Raw genomic sequence first — 21875 nt, 5'->3', positions numbered from 1 at the left:
CATGGTTGAGTGGATGAGTGACACGTGGCAACTTCCTGTGAAGCCACAATGATAACGCGCGGCGCGCGCATATATTTGTCCGGCATTCACCTCCAAAACTCAACTATAAATAGAAGGTAGTGTCATTCCATTTCTACACATCTTCAATCTTCTCTCTCACTCTCTATCTCGAAGCTGCTACCTTTATGAGCGATCCCCGGAGTCCCGAGCCCGATTCAACCCTACATCAAAGGTTTCGCACGACTAAGGTGAGTTCACGGCCCCTACTTTACTATTTAAAATGTAATAAGGGAGGGAAGGGGTGGGGGTGGGGATACATGTTTATCAAATGGTTTTATCAAAATATATTTATATCTATAAATATCAAATCATTTTATAAAACTTAAAGCCTTCAGATAATGTTGTTATAGATACTATGCCTACTTGTAAGCTATGATATTATGCCTAAGAGTTATGATGTCTGATAGTCTAGGAAGAGATAATACCTAAATGTTAGAATGACTAAATACCTAGGATAACGTAGTACCTAGAAGTTATGATAGTTAAATATGGGGATATGCACCGTACCTAGTTGTTACTCTGTCAAAATATATTGTTTTCAAATAACCATAATTAGGATATATATATATATATATATATATATATATATATATATATATATATATATATATATATATATATATATATATGAATACTTATATATACTTATGAGGTCAAAAGTTATAATTATCAAATATAAGATAAAAGATTTATATTGTGATAGTTATAGGAAATCCCTAGAAATGATAAAGATAAAAGATAAATACATAAGGTCAATGCGTTAGTGAGCTGTTGATATTCATCCAAAGGCCTTGATTAAATTCGGCATTCCCCGATACCTATAATCGTTAATTTCGCGAGAGTTAAGAAGATATGTATAGATCTATACGTGGTCTGACAACCCCACCTGCGATTGCTAGCTACAATCCCGGTAGGATAAATTTCTTATTATTCACTATTCGACGTCCAATGAAACGTCTTGGCGTGGCAAATTATTAGTCAAACAACGTCGATTATGGGGGCTCATGGTAATAAATTAGAACACCTTAGAGATTCGACTACCATTAGAGACGCCTTAGAGTGGTAGATAAAATATGTTATGATCGTTAGATATCCTACGAAGATAGTAAATTAGGATTAATAAATATATCCTAAAAATATAAAAAGATATAATCGTTGGATATTCTGAAAAGATAGTAAGCTAGGGTTGATAAAACACTTTAGGAAATGTTTTTCTAAAAAAAAAATGATTTCTTAAATTAATACAACCAAATAAAAGCCGAAAACTATAAAAAAAAAACTCGTGCATTCACCAACATTATGTTGATGTTTTCCAAAAATACATGTATTCTCATGGAGATGAGTGTGGAGGATAGTTGTGTCAAAGAGGAGGAAGTCTTCAAGGAAGCTACAGGAGTTTAGTTTCATCTGTTTATCGTTTCTAGTGATGTTTAGGTTGCGTGTTTGACTTTAAAACAATGTAATCACAGAATAATTTATAATAAATAAAGTAATGTTTGTGACAGCAAGGCCCGATCAGCTTAAACCCAAAACGGTCTTAGCCTAAAACTAACCGTTTAAATCATATGCCTTATACATTTAGCCCAAAATCTCAATCCTTTAAGGTCCAAATCTCATCTTTAAAATCTTGAGACATTCTCTTGACTAAATTAAAGTCTGTCATTGCAAAATAAAAAACATCCAGAAACCGGATATTACGGGTGTCTAGCTACAACAATGATTTTTAACATAATCTTATGGCAAGTTCGGTCTCGAACAGACCCGAAAGATTGGGACAAAGGGTTGTGTCCTCTTGCAGGGTCAAGGGGTAGCGCCTTTTGCTGGTTCTAAGGGAAAGAGCCCCTGACGGTAGTCCCGCTACAAAATTTCAGTTTCGAAGTGCAGTGGAAAAAGTAATAAGGAAAAGAAAGCATGTGTTGATTTGGTTCGGAACAACACAAATTGTTTAAAGTTTTCGTACAACTCGAGTTGTTTGACAGCCCAAGCTGGTGATTGGTCACACCCCAAGTTGCCTCCAAGGCTATATGGAATGGGTCCGTGACTCAATACGTAAGATGATGTGGCAATCAAGTCACCGGTGAAACACTATTTTCTATACCTAGTGAGTGTGAGTTGGCGTGAGTTGGTCTACGGGCAGTCACAAGGCTCTCTCTCGTACACACTCACACACTAGTAAACATCATTTCCAATGGTCTGTGAGTTAATATTTTGGGTGAGGTGGCACATCTTCACGTGTAGACCATTCCGAATAGCCTAAGCATTTTAAGTTGTCTGACGTTTTTTCCGGAATCTATTTTCTAACCGGAAAGTGTCATTTTCTTCAATCCTTTATCCTATTTTCAGATGTATTAATACATGTGTATATAATTAAAACACAACTTTTGGCACTTTGTCAAGATTTTGAATATTCCATATACTCTTTAATTAGTAACCCAAAACTGAAAATGTTTTTAAGGATTAACCATATTGAATATCTTGAAACCCATTCGTAAGTAGAAAACACCCTATTTGCACCTACAATTTCTAACAAATTCAGTATATTTAGTCACATAACTATAACAACATATAACTAGACTAGTATGAAAGGAAAGCTTATATTTTTTGCAAAATGGTAAGGGAGGCAGGCTGACAAGTGTCACTGTTTAATTACGTATTTTATTCAACAGTCGATGGAGCTACAAATATCATGTCCTACTATACTTATACAACTTACTATACATACATTAGTAACATGACTTCTTTCTATAATTAAAAATCCTAGGAAGAGCATCAGCGTGTTGTACGGTACAAGTTATCAATGCCTGTTTCCAGCATCATGAATATGAGTATGACCACAGGGAAGCTCAAAGCAGTCAACAGGATGTTCAAGCACTGCATCACATTCCTTCTTGCTCCTCTGAAGAGGCCTCTCCGGCAGACAGTTTCTCCGGTCATCCGCCACAATCCCCACCGACGTCAAATTCCCACAAACACCCTCTTCCTCAAAGAAATAGTTGTACGAAAACGTGAAGTTTACCAAATTAGGCAACTCACAAACACCCAATGGAACCACCCCACTCATCATATTATGCCCTAAATTTAGCTGCTCCAAATGAGCTAATCCTGCAATGCTGTAAGGTATTTCACCCACCAACTTATTCGAGCTCACATCCAACACCCTTAACTTGTAAAGAAACCCCACCTCCTGAGGCAAACACCCCGATATATTCGTGTTAATCAGCAACAGTTCTTCCATGGTGTTTGCGAAGTTTGCTATGCTTGGCGGGAGACATCCTCCCAAGTTGTTGTTCGCGAAAACCACCACAGAAGCCGTGCTCGACCCCAAATTCGAAGGAATCACAGACGTTAAACGATTGCTGTTGATGAAAATGGCGTCTAGGTTTTTGTTGAAGAGCTCCGGCGGCAATGGCCCTTCGAATTCATTGAAACGGAGGTCGAGAAATTTGAGGCTAGGGAGGGACATGACGACGGAAGGGAAAGGACCCACGAATCGATTGTTACTTAGGTCAAGCTCGAAGAGGAGAGTGAGATTCGATAAAGTGAGCGGGAGGATGCCACAGAAGCGGTTGCTGTTTAGATGGAGTAGCGCAAGGTCAGACAACAAGCCCAGTTCATTAGGGAGGAATCCGGCGATATCTGCATGGTTTAAATCGATTCCGGCAACCGTCTGGATATTTGTGTCGTTTGGATACGGAGCGCAGTATATTCCTGTGTAACTGCAAACTGAAGGCCCAATCCAATCTGAAGTTGTATTAAAAGGGTCGGAGTAAATCACGAGTTTCCATGCTTGAAGTGCAAGATAAGCTTGTTGGAGTCGTGGGTTTGATGCACTTGAGTCATGCTGATGATGGTGGTGGTCGTTGGTGGTGGAATGGCGGTGTTTGGCTGTTATGTTGGCGAGGTAAAGAATTAAAAAGGAAAACACAGCAGTAGTGGTAGTAACTAAAGAGCTTCTGGACGCCATTTCTTATTCTTGGTAAATGGTAATTATATGTTGTTAATTATGTGATATTTATAAGGAGATGTATCCTTAAACAACGTTATTGGGTGACAAAATTATTGACGTTTGAAAGTTTGATAGGATAAGAGGATCTTTGTAGGTTAAGAATAAATTGCAAGACAAATCCTAGAACAATCGATTGTTAATTTGAAAAGTGTAATGACAAGGAGATGACAACTTCCATGTTGTTTTCGATCAGTGGTTAAGAGAGAAAGACAACCACCGTTTGAGATGATGGAAGGTTAACTTGAATACAAAGGAATTCATAAATAAATTAGAACCCAAAAAGTCAAAAAGCAAATACATGAACATCAAATTCTCTATTTCTATTGGATGTTTTTGTTTCTTGTTTAATGCCATCAATTCCAATCAGCGTATTAAGGGATGGTGGTGGCTACTGGCGGCTGCAACAAGGCGATGGTGGTAGAATGTGAGAATTTTGGCGGGAGAGTGGTCAGAGGTTCATCTCCGGTCAATTTCTGGAATGCCATTCCGAGTGTATAACCGAGTGCACGCCCAACCGGAACCGCCACAGCATTACCCACTTGCCGGTATCTGCAACTCCCACCGGAATCGGAATTGGAATCCCATAAAAAGTATAAAAAGAAATATTCAACTATTAAAAATAAGAGAGTTTTGTTATACCTTTCATTAACAGTACCACATAGTGCATAAAAGTCGGGAAAACCTTGTAACCTTGCATTCTCACGAATAGTCAGGACCCGATCTTGTTCCGGATGTAAAACAGCCTGAAATCAAAGAAAATTCAAATTCATAACCCTATAAAATGGCTTTGTGGCATTTTATAATTTCAGAAAAATAAAAAAATTACCTCAACACGAAAATTTGGCAAACAGAAAACAGTGGAAACAGTCTCATCCCACCATAAACGTGCAAAAGATCTAAATTTTATTGGAAAAAAGTTGATGAAATGCGAGAAAGATAACAAGATTCATAAATAATAATCTACACAATTCGACAGAATTTCTCACCTTGCACTCTTCCTTTCTAATAAATTTATTGCATAATCAGGGACCTGCATAAATAAAAATATGATTTTTATAAAAAAAAAAAAAAAAAAAAAAAAGATAGAATGTAGGGAATGTAAGTTTTAAATTACCCAATGTTTTCCAGATGGCATGAGGTCGGCTTCAGGTAACCTGGTTACAGTATAATCATCATCAACAATAATGCCGGGGAGATCTTTAAAACTTGCTCCCTAAAAAATAATAAAAAACTTTAGAAAAAACCTAAAGCATATTAAAAAAGTAACACAACACCATCATACTAAAAGTAAGTAATAACCTTTGTTTTTGGGATTTGAGAAACACGCAAATAATCATCCTCGTTTAATTCTTTAGGGCGGTGATCGTGTAGTTTAGGCTTATGGTTCTCTATACAAGGGATTCCCAACATATCTGCACCACATTGGAATCAAAATTAGCTTTTTCTTTTTCTTTTATTGTTTTCATTTCATAAGAAATGTTTGAATATTATTGGTATAATAATTACATGTGACCAATAAACAAAACATTAAATAAACTCACCTGACTTTGTGGCCCTAATATATTTCTGAAACTCGGTTTCTGGATCACTTCCATACTTCATTTCATCACGAATTTCAGAGTTTGAGACCTGAAAGTATGTTGCTATTTCTTGATTAATAAATCTACTTTCATTCATAGCAAACATCAACAAGTGAGAGAAAGAGTTTATACAGGTGGAAGATCAGATATGGCATCCTTAAGAAGAACGCATTCCTCAAGATCCCGTGATTCCCCTTTATCATAAGCAACAACATTACGCTGCAATATAATATAAAACCACATTAGTAAAAAAAGACAAAAAAAACACTCCATAACCTGAATTCAATTAACCAGAGTTAGCACCTCAAAACCAGTTGGAGGCCCATACTTAAAGATGGCATCATGAGTCGGAAGTGGAAATGGTGGTAGATTCTGCATTGTAAATACTTATCAAATCATTTTATAATTTTTAGGTTTGTACTTTTTATAGTATTAATAATAATAATAATAATAATAATAAAATACTTGCCACGTCAGCATGAGCGCCCCACAAGAAGACACGCAAGCGGAATTGAGGGAGACCATAACAACCAGCCGCCATAATCCCAAGGCGTACTTGGTAATAATTGCGAACCAAGCAACTGATTGCGTATCTTGCAAGGCAACCATTTGCAAATCTCAAAATGTCACCCACATTTTCCATCAGAATAAATTTTGGCCTCAAAAAGTTTATAGTTTCCATGAATACTACAATTTGATAATTCCTTTCGTCTTCTAAAGGAGATTCGAAATTTCTATGGCGATTATAACCACTTATTCCTTGGCATGGTGGGCCACCACAGATGATGTCAACATCACCCTGCAAGCAACATCAACACAAGAAATAACTCTTTTTTATAATAAACATAATGTATTGTTGCAAATATTAGTTTAAGGGATTTGTTTATTTATTAATTATTAATATTAATACCGGACGTGGCAATATGTTTGCCTTCATTCCCTTCTGGACAAACTCATGAATCTTGTCCTCGCAGTTGCTATGAAAAAGAAAAATAAAAATTAATTATGGAAAACATAAGTAGGTAGTAGTAGTAAAGTCTGCGTTCTACTTCTACAACAAAATTGTTCACAGCATATAGAGTAAATTACAAAAAAGCCCTTGAACCAAACCCAAAAAAAACACTACCACAGGGACCAAATTTGTAATTTAATCTTAGTTTTATCGTTAAACTATTTTCTAAATTATAACGTATTTTATTTTAAATTATAAACGTTCTATAGGGACCATATGCGTAATTTACTCAAACATATAAATACATTACCTTAACTCCTGAAGTGGCTCCCATGTATCATCACTTGGACCATATCCAGCCCAACGCACCTGAAAATATTGTTTTTAGAAAACTTAATTCCAAATTCAAAATCTAAAATAGTAATATATATAATTACACAACGTTTTTAGCATACCTTAAATTTGAGCTCACGTTTATTTTTACCAAAATCAGAATAACATATATCAACCAATCTTTCAACTTCATATTCATCTTCTGCAACAATATGATCAGGCTTTGAGGGTATGCTGACATCATCAGCTGACTCAGCCAACATGGAATCTTGATCTTGATCTTCATCTTTATCCTCATTGACTGAATATTTTTTGCAGAGTTTGTCCCACTCCTTTATTAGGTCAAGAAAGTCTTCAGCAGATTCATTTCTAATCTGTAAAACAAGAATGGATAATCAGTAAAATTATAAAAATTTAATTTCATGAAAATGATTTTAGAAAAGCAAAATGTTACTACTGACTTGTGTCTCTGGATGGTTTAACCTCAAGCTTTCACAAGCATCTTTGTTGGCATCTACAGCCCATTTCTACATATAAATTTCAACACAAATTGGTAAAATAAAACAAAAAAGGGACAAATTAAGTTAAATTAAATGAACTCATTGTATCTTACTGTTGACAGATCTACCCCAGATGCCTTTGCTCCAAAACATAATCCTGTTGACATTCCCCCACAACCAGAATACATATCTAATAGTGACAATTCTGATTTTTTAGGTTTTAAATTATTATTTGTTCCATTTATGTTAGTATCATTGCTTCCGTTATTATGGATTTCCTCCTTAATACATGGAACATCTGTAACATTCAAAAAAAAATGTTAGGCACAATGAAGCATAAAAATGACATTAATGTGTTAATAATAACGACTTACCATCTTCTATTGTAGAAAATGTGGAGTAATCTATGTTGTATTTCATGTCATAATAATAATCACATGGTGGAATAGACTTCAAATTTACCTGTGAAATAAAATAGCAAGACATGAATTATGAGTATAAGAACAAGATAAAAAAAAATTGAACTATAAGTTTTGAACATACACCAGGTGCTATTTTGAGTACTTTGACTTTTGAGAGAATGCAATCTAATGGATTGTCATTCTTTAAGGTAGAATAGAACAACCGCTTATTGTCATGAGATGCTGCTTCATCTTTTCCTATTACCTGAAGAAATAAAATGCATTCATGACACAATAATATGGTGGATATGCTACAAAAATACTAATTTCATACACCTTACTACCTTAGATTACATTCTATTATTACCTACATAGATAAATAACAGTTATGTAAGTAACATATTACATTGCAGATTTCCTTTCATACAGGATTCTAAAAGCACCCCATTTGGAATAGAGAGCTGTTATTTATAGTCTAAATTAGCAGAAAAATAAAATTAAATATGTGATGTGTCATAGTCTCAAACTCTCAATGCATTTGAAAAGTATACAAAACATTCTTACAGTATCTTCAGCTCTGTAAAACCATTGAATTCTGAAAAAATCTTCATTTGAATTTGTCTTAAAAAATTCAAGTATCCTACCAACATGATCATGGCCACCTTCTTCACCCTGAAAGGAAAATAAGCACAATAAGCAACTATGTTCTTGACTTCTTGTTAATGGATTATAGCCACTTTAATGTTAGTATATGGAAAGTGATAAAAATGATAAAATTACCTTCACACATGCATAATCACCAAGATCAAATATATGTGACTCGATATTAGCTTGTAAATAATGGCATTTCACATTCAAAACCAACTTGTCCTCATTTCCATTATCATTGCTGCATCATTAAGTAACTAATTAACAAGAAAAACAAGTGTCTGATACTGCATATGAAATTAATTGCACCATTAGAGTGATCACTGACTTGGTGTTTGGGAAGCGACCTTTGCTTTTGAGTTCCTACATAGGACAATTAATTAGATTAATGAATCCAGACATACGACAGTTTAGATTAATAAATCCAGAATTCCAGACATACGACAGTTAATCAGATTAATTATTACAATCAAACAAAAGAATACGTTTCCATATGACTTAGTGATTAGGGCAATAATAAATCGAGTTAATTCAAGATCGGTCTCAACTTCGAATGCAATAAGCAATAAAAAGAATTTATAAAGCGAATGCAATTACAGAAAAATAACACAAAAATATACCCCACAATCGTAACGCCAAGGCCATCTCCGTCGAGCCTCTTCGTCGGGAACTGGATCGCCGATCAAGAAAGAGACATTATTGGGGAGGGAAGAAAAAGGTTCAGTAGTCCGAGCCTTCTTTTTCTTCGGAAAGTTATTAAAGTCAAAAGAACTGTCTGTGCCGCCGTTATTACAGTCAATAAGTCTAGGGGACCGTCTGCGTGAAATTTGGCCGGAATGCACAGCCGGGGTATCATGGTTTGCTGTTATAGACGATGGCTGTTGAGGTGACGGCGATAGTGGAGGTTTAGATGGTGGACGGGAATTAGACCCCTCACCACCGGTGCCGAAATGCACAGGCGGGGAATCATGGTTTGCTGTTACAGAAGATGGCTCCGGAAACAACAGCGAAATTGGAGGTTTTGTGGGTGGATGGGAAGAAGAATCCTCGCCGCCGGTGGCTAAACGCGCAGCCGGGGTGTCTTGGCTTGTTGAGCTTGGGAGAGAAGATGATTGTGGACATAACGGCGATAATGGAGGTTTTGAGGGTAGATGGGAGCTAGAACCCTCTTCGCCGGTGCCGGATGTTATAGAAGATGGGTGTGGAGACAGCGGCGATAGTGGAGATCTTGAGGGTGGATGTGAAGTAGAAGTAGAACCCTCGCCGCCGTTGCCATCAATATTACCAACCATCTCTGGTTGACTCCACTGAGACGGGAAGATGAGAAGGGTATTATGGGAAATAGAGTTTGATTCTGACAAGTGTGAGGGTGATTTGGTATACTGAAATCGCCAAATCGGGAATTAAATGGGGCAACACCGATAAAAATAAAATAAAAATAAAATTTGAGTTTCAAAATCTCCCTGATCTACATTCTCACACCTACTTCCCCCGCGCCCCTCTTTTCTTTTCATTTCAAATCTTTCTCTAGATCTCTCCATCTCATGAAGTTTGACCATGATGCATTATCATATACCATTATGAACAAAAAAAAAACCTCCAACTCTTTTTTTAACTCCAACTCGGCAACTATGCTTTTAAAAATCAGATATTTAGAACAAATATTTAAGACAAAAATGTAACAATGATCTGAGAAATAGACTTATTAAGGTAATTAACTTTTCTGTTTATTCACGTCTGTTAATTATATTTTTTTTGTACACATCTAGCTAACGAATTTTTTTGGAAGTGTTCACATATAACCGTTATGACCGGCTGTAGCAGGTTACATCCGGTCATAATGGTTATATGTGAACACTTCCAAAAAGTTTGTTACTAAGATATGTACAAAAAAAAAAATAGTTACCCAGATGTAAACAAACTGAAAAGGTAAGAGTAAATTACACGAATGGTCCCTGTAGTTTGGGTAATTTGTGTGTTTGGTCCCTAACTTATTTTTTAACTCGGATGATCCCTATTATTTATTTTTGTTGTGCGTTTGGTCTCTGTCTTACCTCAAAAGATTATTGTGCCCTTATTAACTTATTTTTTAATTAATTTTCTTATTATGTATTTATTTTGTATATATTTAAAAAATTAATAGACCTCACATATATGTATCTCCTCACCCACAACCCACTGTCTTTTCATTGAATTTTCCACCACCACAACCCAATAGAAGGGTTGTGGTGTTGGTTCGTCGGAATTGAAGGACTGAAAAAGGAATGGATGGTGAAGACGTCGATGTCACTAAAGATGGAAAGAAATAGAATTTGAGGAGGATGAGAGATGGGATGGTGACCGGTGGGACCCAGCTTAAATTTCTCAAACGTGGTTTTAGATTTAGGGTGAGGAGATACAAATATGTGGGGTCTGTTAATTTTTTTAAACATATAAAAAATAAATACATAAATAAGAAAATTAATTAAAAATAAAATAAAAAGGGCTCAATAGTCTTTTTGAGGTAATACAGGGACCAAACGCACGACAAAAGTAAACAGTAGCGATCATCCGAGTTAAAAAATAAGTTAGGGATCAAACACACAAATTACACAAACTACAATGATCATTTGTGTAATTTACTCTTACCTTTTGGGTTTGTTCAAATCTGAGCAACTAATTTTTTTGTACACATCTAGTTAACGAACTTTTTGGAAGTGTTCACATATGACCGTTATGACCGGATGTAACCTGCTACAGCCGGTCATAATGGTCATATGTAAACACTTCCAAAAAGTTCGTTACCTTGATATGTACAAAAAAAAGATAGCTATCCAGATGTGAACAAACCGAAAAGTTAATTACCTTAATAAGTCTGTTTCCCCCATAATTTTGGTCCAAAAAGGTTTTGACTAACCAATAGTTTACATGTTTGATTTTGTTGCGTTTTTGGTCATATTTTTTTTGAAAATATTTAAAATGACGGATTTACTCTTGATATTTTCTTTTTATACTTTTTTTATTAATTTTATACTTTCCTAATTAAAAATAAAAAAAAAGAAAAATAAATATAGCATCTCTCTCTCTCTCTCTCTCTCTCTCTCTAGAATACCCACCGCTACTGCCGGAAGATATGAACACTACTACTGCCAGAAAATATGAATACCACCGGAAAACCCTCGTTTTTTCCGGCGAGTTTTTTCCGGCGAATATAAACAACACCACCACCACCACCGATTTGAAAACCCTCATTTTTCCGGCGAACAAGAAGCCCCCATTTTTCCGGCGATTTTCAGATCTTTTGTTGGCAACTCGATTTCCAGCGTCGTTGAGGTTATCGAGCTACAAATCTGGCGAGCCTCATCTCGCGCCGCTTAGTTTATTTAGTTACAAATGGAGGCGACGACGTACCAAAGAAGACGAAAGGCGGCGACGACGTGAAAACCCAGATCGACGATGTCAAAGTGGTCTGATCTGAAAACCCTCAAGTTCTAGAGTTTAGATATGCGTTGATGACATCGACGACATTCCAAATCTGTAAACGTCGCCGTCTTCACAACCCGACGACAACTTTGTCTGAAAACTCGAGCCACAAACGACGCATCCGTCTCTCTCTCCTTTTTCGAAGAGTCTCGTTTCTCTTAGATCCGACGACTAGTTAGGGTTTTCAGATCCGACGAGTTAGGGTTTCCCAAACGACGACCCTTCTTCTTCGTCGTCGAAAACCCTCTGTTTCCGCCGTCCTTCTTCTCCGAAAACCCTAATCCATATGAGATAAGGTGACAGCGGGTTTCAGAAGTTTGTGATGGTTTCTGTCGAAAATGGGAGTTGTCGAAAATGGGGGTTATGAACATGGTTTATGGTGGAGAAGACGAACCAAGAAGGTGATAAAATGGTCTCTAGTGGTGGGAATCGATTAGGGTTTGTTGTAGATGATGGTGGCTTTCAGATCTGTCGGAGGTTGGTGGTGGGGGAGACGATGTGGGCTGAAGGCGGTGGTGGCTGACGGCGACGACGGTGGTGGCATCGACGATGACGTCAACCGACAGTAGTGGCATCGGCGTTTTCAGCAAGATGGGTATGGTGGCCGGCGATGCTTTTCTGCCACAACAGAGGGGGAGAAATGGAGTGTTGTGTAAAAGAGAAAGATGAAGGATAAAGTAGTATTGTTATTAATTTTTATTTTCTATTTCATTGTTGTAACAAAAGAAAATTGAAAAAACAAATTAAAAGGGGTAAATTCGTCATTTTTAAAAATATAAAATACTTTTGGACCAAACTAGCAACAAAATGAAACTTTTGGACTGATGATGCTAGTCTAAACTTTTTTGGACCAAAGTGACAATTTCGACATACCACAATGACCATTCTTGCAATTTTGTCAAAGATTTAAACTTACAAATTATGTTTATTGTGTATATTTTTTTTCTACAATTAATCGTTGTAAATAGATGTAATAAGTGTGTTTAACGCCTTTTCGATGGTTTTGGAATGGGTAAGTATCACGAACAATTGTTTTTTATTATGTGTCATTTTCATAGAATGTTTGCAGTTGTTTTAGAAAGTTGTTATTTGTTCATACAACAAATTAACAACACATGAAGAGTACATAACATGATGAAGAATAAAGAACAACACCATTTTCATTGATATAATACGTATGATTGATATAATACGTATGTAGTGATGTTACGGTCGTCTTGTAGGGAAGTTTGACAATGTTTCGAAGAATGTGATCTCGAATCGACACTTGTAACAACATTATGAATTGTTAGGCGAACCTTGGAGATCACTCCAACGGTTAAGTTAGTTTACATTATAATTTGTGTTAGAAAAATAAAAGGTCTAGTAGGGATAGGAGAGCACCTACTTTAGTGGTTTTGTAATAGAGGATAAACATAAGTTTGAGATTAATAAAATAGTTAGGTATTCAAAATTAAACCCTAAAGATTTTTATTTGTGGCATCTACTATAATAAATGAAGATCAATTTTGACACATGTCAATTTCTCATAAGTTTTGACACTTGTCATTTTATGATTTATTTAAAATAAAATAATATACACATGTCAATTTCTAGATTTTTCAATTTTTAAAATTAAAATAACATAATACTTATACTTATATATATATGTAAAGTATTAAATGTAATAAATGTGATAAAAAATTGCAATTAATATGTTTTTCATTCCTTATTTCAAAATTTTATTTTAAAAAATATTTATTATTTACAGTTTGATATTTAATCTTTTTTTAATCAACTCATGTATTACACGAGTTTTACACCTAATATTAAAATAAAGAAAATGAACCTTACGAAGTTGACAACTATAAATTAGCAAATGTAGGCATTGTTAGCATAATAATATTTTTGTGCTCATTTTATATTAGACTCTATCTTAGCCTATAACATTACTAGATAGTTTTTATATTTATAGTCGTATTTGTTTTTCATTGTATTATACAATTATCTAGTAATAATGTAATTTTAACCGTTTTCTCTCTATAGTTTTTTATTAACAATGTAACCCTAGCTGTGATCTTTTTATATTGTTATTAGCTTTCTGTAGATTCTTATTAGTTTACATAGTTAGAGCTATGTTCGCTCCGTCTTTTATGATTGTTTGGAATGTTTTTTCTTATTCGTTTCTATATGCCTTCTGGTTTCATTTTGTTTAAATTTGTCGTTTTGAGGTGGGGTTTTATTAATTATTTCGTCACTTTTTAGTTTGATTTGTTTGTTTTTCGTCGGTTTTGCGTCATGATTTATTATATCGCGCCGTGAAAATACATTTTGATCGATATTTTTCGATGCGACTGTGTGAATCTCGTCATAATTTATGCACCACGCCACGATTTTTAATATGATTTTCTGATCTGTTTAGGGTTTTGTATTTTGTTTGGTTTTATTTGTTCGATTTTGCCTTTTTTGGGGGTTTCGACTATTTCTAGTATTCATATTTTGCGTCGCATTTTGGGGTTCTTTGCGCCACAATTTGGGTTTTTTCGTCGATATCTTGCCGCCGCCGCGAAAATATCCTTTTTCGTCGATATCTCGTCGCGATTATCATATTGCGCCACACTTTTATTGTTCGAAGTTTTGTTTGTTTGGTTGTTGAAGGTATTTGCCTCTATTCGTTGATTGGTAATAGTTTGCTTTTATTACACTTTTCTTTTATTATAATTTCCTTTCCATTATGAAACCTAATCGAAGGTTTTATTACATTTTTCTTTTGTTGTCGGAGCTCTTGAAAACCTTGGTCGTCAAAATTTTCCTACTCTTGTTATTCTTAATGTTTCCGATTGAATTCATGTTTTTTTTTCCGTTGATTTTGAAAGCTTCTTAAAAAAGGTTTTATTATGTTGAATGATTGGTCTAATCTACGTCGTCCTATTAAACCTTAAAAAAAGTTTTTTGTTTTACTTTTACAAGAATATCGTTTTATGTAAAGAGCAATTATAATGTTTTTGTCTTACCTTCTTGTTATGAACATGGTTTGTTAAGGGTTTTAATAGTTTTTTTTATTTAAGTTTAGTATTACAAAAAATATAGATGTTATGTTTCATTTGGTATTATTAAAAAATGAGATTGTTTTTTTAAGGTTTGGTAAATTTAGTTGCAACTTCCACTTCCGCTAGTATCATTTGATCCATATTAGTTTCAACAATATTTAATTTGGTTTTATTTTAGCGTTCTTGTTCCGATTTGAGTTCTTTTGTTTGTTTTTGCAGTTGTAGCTTCCATTTCCGATTCGGGTTTGTATTTGTTTGGTTATATTTGCTTTTGTTCTATTTTTGCTTCGCATCTCTAATTTACTTTTATTTTTCATTGGGTTTTGTTTTTGTTTCAATGTTGTTGTTTGGCAAACTCTCAATGTTTATTGCTCAAGCATTGTGAGTTTGAGGGAGGGAAAGAGAATAAGGAGGATTGAGTACATTAGTTTAATAAAATTGAATAAGGAGGATTGGTTACATTAGTTTAGTGTAATGCATATTTGCATATTGGGTTTTCTTTGTTTGGCTGTTGTCGGTATTATCTTTAGTGTTCGTTTTGTTTTGACTGCTTTTATGCAGATTGTTTGGTTTTGGCTGTCTCCGTGTAAATTGTTTGGTTTTGGTTGTCTTTATGCAGATTGTTTGTTTTTTTGGATGTTTTCGTGCAGGTTCTTTGGTTCCGCTGCTTCTCTTGAAGATTGTTCGGTATTGTTGCTTCGATGAAGATTGTTGGCCGCTACAGGAATGTATATTGTTTGGTTGCTTGCGGATATGAATGTTTGCATAGCACACTCAGATTCTCATTTTCGTTTCTTTGAAGACAAACTCTCAATGTTTGTTTCCACCGTATTGTGAGTTTGAGGGGGGGGGGGGGGGGGGATATTAGCATAATAATATTTTGGGCTCTTTTTGTATTAGGCCTTATGTTAGGCCATTAGCTTGATTAACTCTAGACTTATTTGTCTTTCATTGTATTGTACAGTTATCTAGCAACAATGTAACCCTAGCCGTTTTCTCTCTACCGTTTTCTATCAATAATGTAACCCTAGCCGTTTTCTCTCTATATTATTATTACTTCTTTGTAGATTCTTATTAGTTTACAGGCATTAAATAATAGGAAGAGGACTTGGATCGTTATCGGTTTACCCAATGAGAGAAAACTCAGTTGGATAAACAAGTTTATAAATTAAGTACAAATCTAATGGCGAAATTAAGCGGTATAAAACAAAGTTTGTTATTAAGTATTACAATCAAAGAGAAGGTTTGAATTTTAATGAAATCTTCACTCCAGTTGCTAAACTTGTAACTGTAAGATGCATATTTTGTATGATTGTTAATCTTAACTTTAATTTATATCAAACTTGATGTTATAAATGCTTTTTTTTTTTTTGTATAGATCTCTTAAATAGGATGTTTATATGTATTTTTTTAAGAGATGATAAACATGTGTAAATTAGTAAAGTCCTTTTATAGGTTATAGGAAATGGAACAAAAAATTGACTTCATCTTTGATTGAATTTGGTTTTGCTCAAAGCAAAAAATGATTATTCTTTTTTCTTTCTAAATTTAGATGAGGCATTTCTAGATTTTTGTTTGGTATATGTTGATGATATAATTTTAACCGGTAGTTGTAGAAGTGAAGTTTCAGTTGTCAAAACGTTTTTAAGAACTAAGTTTTTAATGAAGAAAACGTGTATTTTGAAAACTTAAAAACTTAGTTCTTAAAAACTTAGTTGTTGCCAAGATATACAAGTTGCAAAGAAAGGGACGAGAGTGATTTAGGGTTTTCTCTAACTGGGATGATGAGTTATGAGAAACCTCGTACATACATAAGAAAATAGTCAGCATGTATCAAGTACAGTGTTTGTCGCATAAGATCAAGAGGAGTATTAACCAATTTATATGATCAAAGCTCAAACTACTTCATTTTTAAAATTCATACTACATTAGTTGTTGCCTTAAAAATGAAGTAGTTTGAGCTTTGATCATATAAATTGGTTAATACTCCTCTTGATCTTATGCGACAAACACTGTACTTGATACATGATGACTATTTTCTCATGTATGTACGAGGTTTCTCATAACTCATCATCCCAGTTAGAGAAAACCCTAAATCACTCTCGTCCCTTTCTTTGCAACTTGTATATATTGGATTCCAATATTTTCTGAGTCTGGCATTTGTTTACTATGAGTTTTGTGTACACACTGTGTGTGAGAGTTGTATTTTAGGTTTAGTTAATAATATTGTATAGGTTAGAGTGAGATTTCTGACATGTAAAAGTATCCAAAGATCCTTTACCAATAAGAGATTATTTATTTTCCTTCATCTGTCCGAGTTTGAGATGTCAGAACAGAAACCAAGAGCTTATAAAAATTATGAGACGATAGAGGCATCAATTAGGATAATATATATATATATATATATATATATATATATATATATATATATATATATATATATATATTTTCTATTATGTTTCAAAACTTGGGAGCCATGTATTTTGTAGTTTATGTGACTATTTTAAATAAGAGTGAAAATGTCAAAATTTTGCATACTTCCGTTGGTAAGGTAAGATAGCTCTCAGTCGTCCATTTCTGTAGTTGTCACCTGCTCATTCGTTAACAATAACATAAAATTAAATTAGTCAAAACAATATCTTTAATCAATCCCACTACAAAAATAAAAATAGTTTGACTACAAAATATTAACCTTATCATCAATGACTGCTGTTATATTTTACTGACATGGCTTTCAGCTGCTTCTTCAGCTGCCTCAGACTACAAGTATCATTATTATTATTTGAACTCTTAGCATCTTCTTTTTCATTCTCTTCAACTACAACAACCTGTGGTTTATTTATATCCTTGTTGTCTGAATCCTCAGTCTTAATCCTTATTGATGTTGGAGGTGGGCTATTAAGTAAAGTTGCTTTCAGTTTCTTCTTTAACTGCCTTATACTATTTTTATCAAATACACTCTTAGCCTTAGCCTTCTCATCCACATCCACATCCATATCCACTACAACTTCTTTTTCATTCTCTTCAATTATGTTGTCTGAAACCTCAGTCATTTTAATAAAATCATCATTTGCATTTGTTGAAAATTGATGGTTGTGTTCTTCTTCAACAAGAGAAACATGAGCTACTGATGACTCATGTCTTGTTTCAACACCAATCTCCTCCATTAAAGACCCCTGTGCTTCTCCAGCATCAGGGACTTCAAAATCCATGCTCACCTCTTCTTCCTTGTTGGGATTCACAAAATCAACTTCTGAATCTGGTTTTAGATTATCAACTTCATTCATCACAACATTCACAACCTTCTCAATCTCTGAATTTTCATCCAAAACAACATCATCATGTTTCTCTAGTATGGAATTACCCAAATCATTCACAATCCCTAAGGGTTCACTTGTTGTATCCTTGCTTACAGTGTCTTGGGGAGTTGATTTAGTCACCAAACTCTCGTTTTTTGCAATATCTTCATCTTCACACTCAGTGAGTTGACTCGCCACATCATGGCAAGAAGAAGGTGATAAAGCCTTCTTTCTGGTGCAGGAAACCAATGGAGTTTTCAGGACTTCTACATCAGCCATTATTTTTGCCTTTTTCCGGGTAACCCTAGGTGATGTAACCTCAATCCTTTCAGGAGATTCAATTGACAACTCAGCAGTTTCAGATCTTGAAGGATTCAAAATCTCTTCAACCTAATAACGTATAACAAAAACAAGTGTTTCTAAATCAATAAAACCAATTTTATATGTATTACAGCTCCACAAAAAAGATATGATAGACATTACCTCGTTTAAAGATTCTTGTGGTTCTCCATCTTCACCTTCAAAACTCATGTTCGCCTTTTGCTTCTTGGGATTCACAGAATCAACTAATAGTACCACAGAAAATGTAGATGAGGAAAAATCTCATTTTGAAGGAAGTAAAAGCAAAAGACTTTTAAATATTTGGAGACAAGAATTTTGAAACTTACCCGTATTTCTGGAGATATTCTCCTCTATACCCTCTGCATTCATCACCTCAACAGCATCAAGATTATCTAATTTTGAGGGCTCAATTGGATTGCATATGCCTTCTAAATCTGATTTTAGATTGTCCACCTGGACACTTTTCTCCTCAAGTTGCTCAAAGACTTCAACTAACTTCACCTTTAAATTCTCTACCTCCTCACAACAATCTACCTTCTCTTTTCCACTTTCAAATGCAGTGTCCACATGCACAACCTTTTCAATCTTTGAATCTTCATCATTTTCATCCAAAACAATAACATCATGTCTCTCTTGAGATCTTACACCTGCCCCTTGAGATGTCTTTGCAATTAACCTTGTGGATCTTCTTGTGCTGTAAGCTCTCTGTACAGATGTAGTAATATCCTTTTTCACAGTTTCTTTATGAGTTGATTTTGTCACCTTCATCTGGCTATAAGTTTCCACAGGTGTATTTGGTATGCAGTTCTTCTCATGATTCACTAAACTCTCATTTTTTGCAATGTCTTCACACTCCTTCAGTTGATTTGCCACGTCATGGAAAGAAGAAGTTTCTGGATCCTTCTTTCTGGTGCAGGAAATCAATGGAGTTTTCAAGACTTCTTCATTAACATCAATTTTTGCCTTTTTCCGAGTAACCCTGGGTGAAGTAACCTCAATCCTTTTGGTTTCACAACTTGAAGGATTCAGAATCTTTTCAACCTAATAACGTATAACAAAAACAACTGTTTCTAAATCAATAAAACCAATTTTATACTATGTATTACAGCTACAGAAAAGATATGATAGACATTACCTCAATTAAAGATTCTTGTGGTTCTCCACCTTCACCTTCAAAACTCATGCTCACCTTTTGCCTCTTGGGATTCACAAAATCAACTAATAGTTCCACAGAAAATGTAGATGAGGAAAAATCTCATTTTGAAAGGAAGTAAAAGAAAAAGACTTATACACTTTGGTTAAAATTTATAATGTTGTGCACAAGTAACATTTTATTTATATATCTACATAAATCTAAAGACTAATTATTTGAGCATGTATGTATGGTATATTTTTCCTTTTTCAAGTGTTGTCAAGAAAGCAATCAAGACTTTAAGAGACATGAGGTTGATGGATTTTTGGGGCTCAAGATTTTTAAATATATGGAGTAGAGAATAATGAAACTTACCCGTATTTCCGGAGATGTTCTCCTCTATACACTCTACATTCATCACCTCATCAACATTATGATTATCCAATTTTGAGGGCTCCAGCTCAGTGAGTTCACTTGGATTGCAGATGCCTTCTGCACCTGATTTTAGATTGTCCACATGGCCACTTTTCTCCTCAAGTTGCTCAAAGACTTCAACTAATTTCAACTTTAAATTGTCTATCTCTTCACAACAATCTACCTTCTCTTTTTCATTTTCAAATGTAGTGTCCACATGCACAACCTTCTCAATCTTTGAATTTTCATCACTTTCATCCAAAACAATAACATCATGTCTCTCTTGTAAGGGCTTACCCAAATCCTCTTTAGATGTTACACCTGCCCCTTGAGATGTCTTTGCACCTAACCTTGTGGATCTTCTTGTGCTGTAAGCTCTCTGTACAGTAGTAGTAGTTTCCTTTTTCACAGTTTCTTTATGAGTTGATTTAGTCACCTTCATCTGGCTATATGTTTCCACAGGTGTATTTGGTATGCAGTTCTTCTCATGATTCACTAAACTCTCATTTTTTGCAATAACTTCACACTCCTTCAGTTGATTTGCCACATCATGGAAAGAAGTTTCTGGATCCTTCTTTCTGGTGCAGGAAATCAATGGAGTTTTCAGGACTTCATTAAGCTCAATCTTTGCCTTTTTTCGTGAAGAAGTTCTAGAGCTTGTGCGAGGAACCCTAGGTGATGTAATCTCAATTCTTTCAGGCGATTCAATTGACAATCCGACAGTTTCTGTTCTTGAAGAATTCAAAAACTCTTCAATCCCTTCCACCTGATAATGTATTTACAAACATCAGTCTCCAAATCAACACCAAAAAAATTATATGTAAATGGTTACTGATTAGATGCGGATGAAATGGAGTTCCAAAATACGAAAATGCAGAAACCAATTATATAAAAATGAAAAACTCGCTATCACAAGATATATGAAAACATTAGTCATTAAAATACATAAAACGCATGATTCAACTATAAGAACAGAAAAGATGCAGAATCGAATTTGATTGAAATCAATTAACTAACCGTCTTAAGAGATTTGAGAGCCTCGACCATGGCAATGCTGGTGATGTTAGCAGGGATTTTGTTGAGCTTACAGAGAGCTTGAAGTTCTCTTCTGTTAAGGGTTTGGAAATCCATGACTAATCTATTAGCGAACTGGGATAAAATTAGGGCTTCAATTTGAAGAAGTTCGATCGAACATGAATGAGAAACTCAAAATGCAACGAGGAGGCGCGCAAGCATAGAACGACATTTATATATCAAAGCATCAAACCCTTGTCCGAACTGCGAGTGTTACATCATTAAAAACATATGATTTTTGTTCGGAATAAAAAAGAAAAAATGTACATCTTTTGAATATTATATAACCTTTACAAATAGGGCTGTAAAATAAAATTTAAAAAACTATAATAAAATGTTTGATCGTGGACTGACATTTTAAATGTAAGAAACCTTATTCGTTCATCGCGTTTTTTTGGTCTTTTTTATGTTTTTCTGAGTGAAATCTTTTTTGAAAACATGTTCAGATGCTTCGTATCAAGTTACTTCGTGCATGTAGCACTCGAGGTTTGTCGTTGTTATTGATAATTATAAATTAAAAAAAGAAAAAACTATAAATCTATATTTGAATGGTGTTTGGGAATACTTTTTAAATGACTTTTGTCTTTTAACTTTTTTTTAAAAAGTTATAAAGATGTTAGGAAGATGTAAAAGTTCTTTTCAA

General features: G+C 34.6%; 3 protein-coding genes across 3 annotated transcripts; all 3 read right to left on the bottom strand.

The window, feature by feature from the left end:
• Nucleotides 1-2736: 2736 nt before the first annotated feature.
• On the bottom strand, nt 2737-4024 carry LOC145163714 (Leucine-rich repeat (LRR) family protein). Its single transcript, XM_079082506.1, has one exon. It carries the CDS (start codon nt 4022-4024, stop codon nt 2855-2857), a length of 1170 nt encoding a protein of 389 aa, XP_078938632.1. The 3' UTR covers nt 2737-2854.
• Nucleotides 4025-4187: 163 nt separating this feature from the next.
• On the bottom strand, nt 4188-9958 carry LOC145166081 (DNA (cytosine-5)-methyltransferase CMT2-like). The gene is made up of 21 exons (XM_079085008.1): nt 9101-9958; nt 8809-8843; nt 8613-8721; nt 8397-8504; nt 7975-8097; nt 7806-7893; nt 7545-7729; nt 7393-7458; nt 7054-7305; nt 6909-6967; nt 6557-6623; nt 6116-6445; nt 5950-6018; nt 5779-5865; nt 5608-5695; nt 5366-5478; nt 5181-5279; nt 5053-5096; nt 4893-4962; nt 4706-4809; nt 4188-4615 (listed from the first exon to the last, which is right to left on the bottom strand). Exons 1-21 carry the CDS (start codon nt 9770-9772, stop codon nt 4438-4440), a joined length of 2946 nt encoding a protein of 981 aa, XP_078941134.1. The 5' UTR covers nt 9773-9958; the 3' UTR covers nt 4188-4437.
• A 7464-nt stretch (nt 9959-17422) lies between these two features.
• On the bottom strand, nt 17423-21427 carry LOC145166080 (uncharacterized). Its single transcript, XM_079085007.1, has 7 exons — nt 21176-21427; nt 20120-20924; nt 19748-19830; nt 18939-19653; nt 18754-18836; nt 17664-18660; nt 17423-17561 (listed from the first exon to the last, which is right to left on the bottom strand). Exons 1-6 carry the CDS (start codon nt 21287-21289, stop codon nt 17671-17673), a joined length of 2790 nt encoding a protein of 929 aa, XP_078941133.1. The 5' UTR covers nt 21290-21427; the 3' UTR covers nt 17423-17561; nt 17664-17670.
• Between the last annotated feature and the right edge of the window lie 448 nt (nt 21428-21875).

Source organism: Lactuca virosa, chromosome 3 (genome assembly GCF_052849685.1).
Source record: "Lactuca virosa cultivar CGN04683 chromosome 3, Lactuca_virosa_CGN04683_v6, whole genome shotgun sequence".
NCBI lineage: Eukaryota > Viridiplantae > Streptophyta > Magnoliopsida > Asterales > Asteraceae > Lactuca > Lactuca virosa.
Note: the sequence above shows the minus strand (reverse complement) of the source record. Positions and strands in the feature narration are given on the sequence as shown.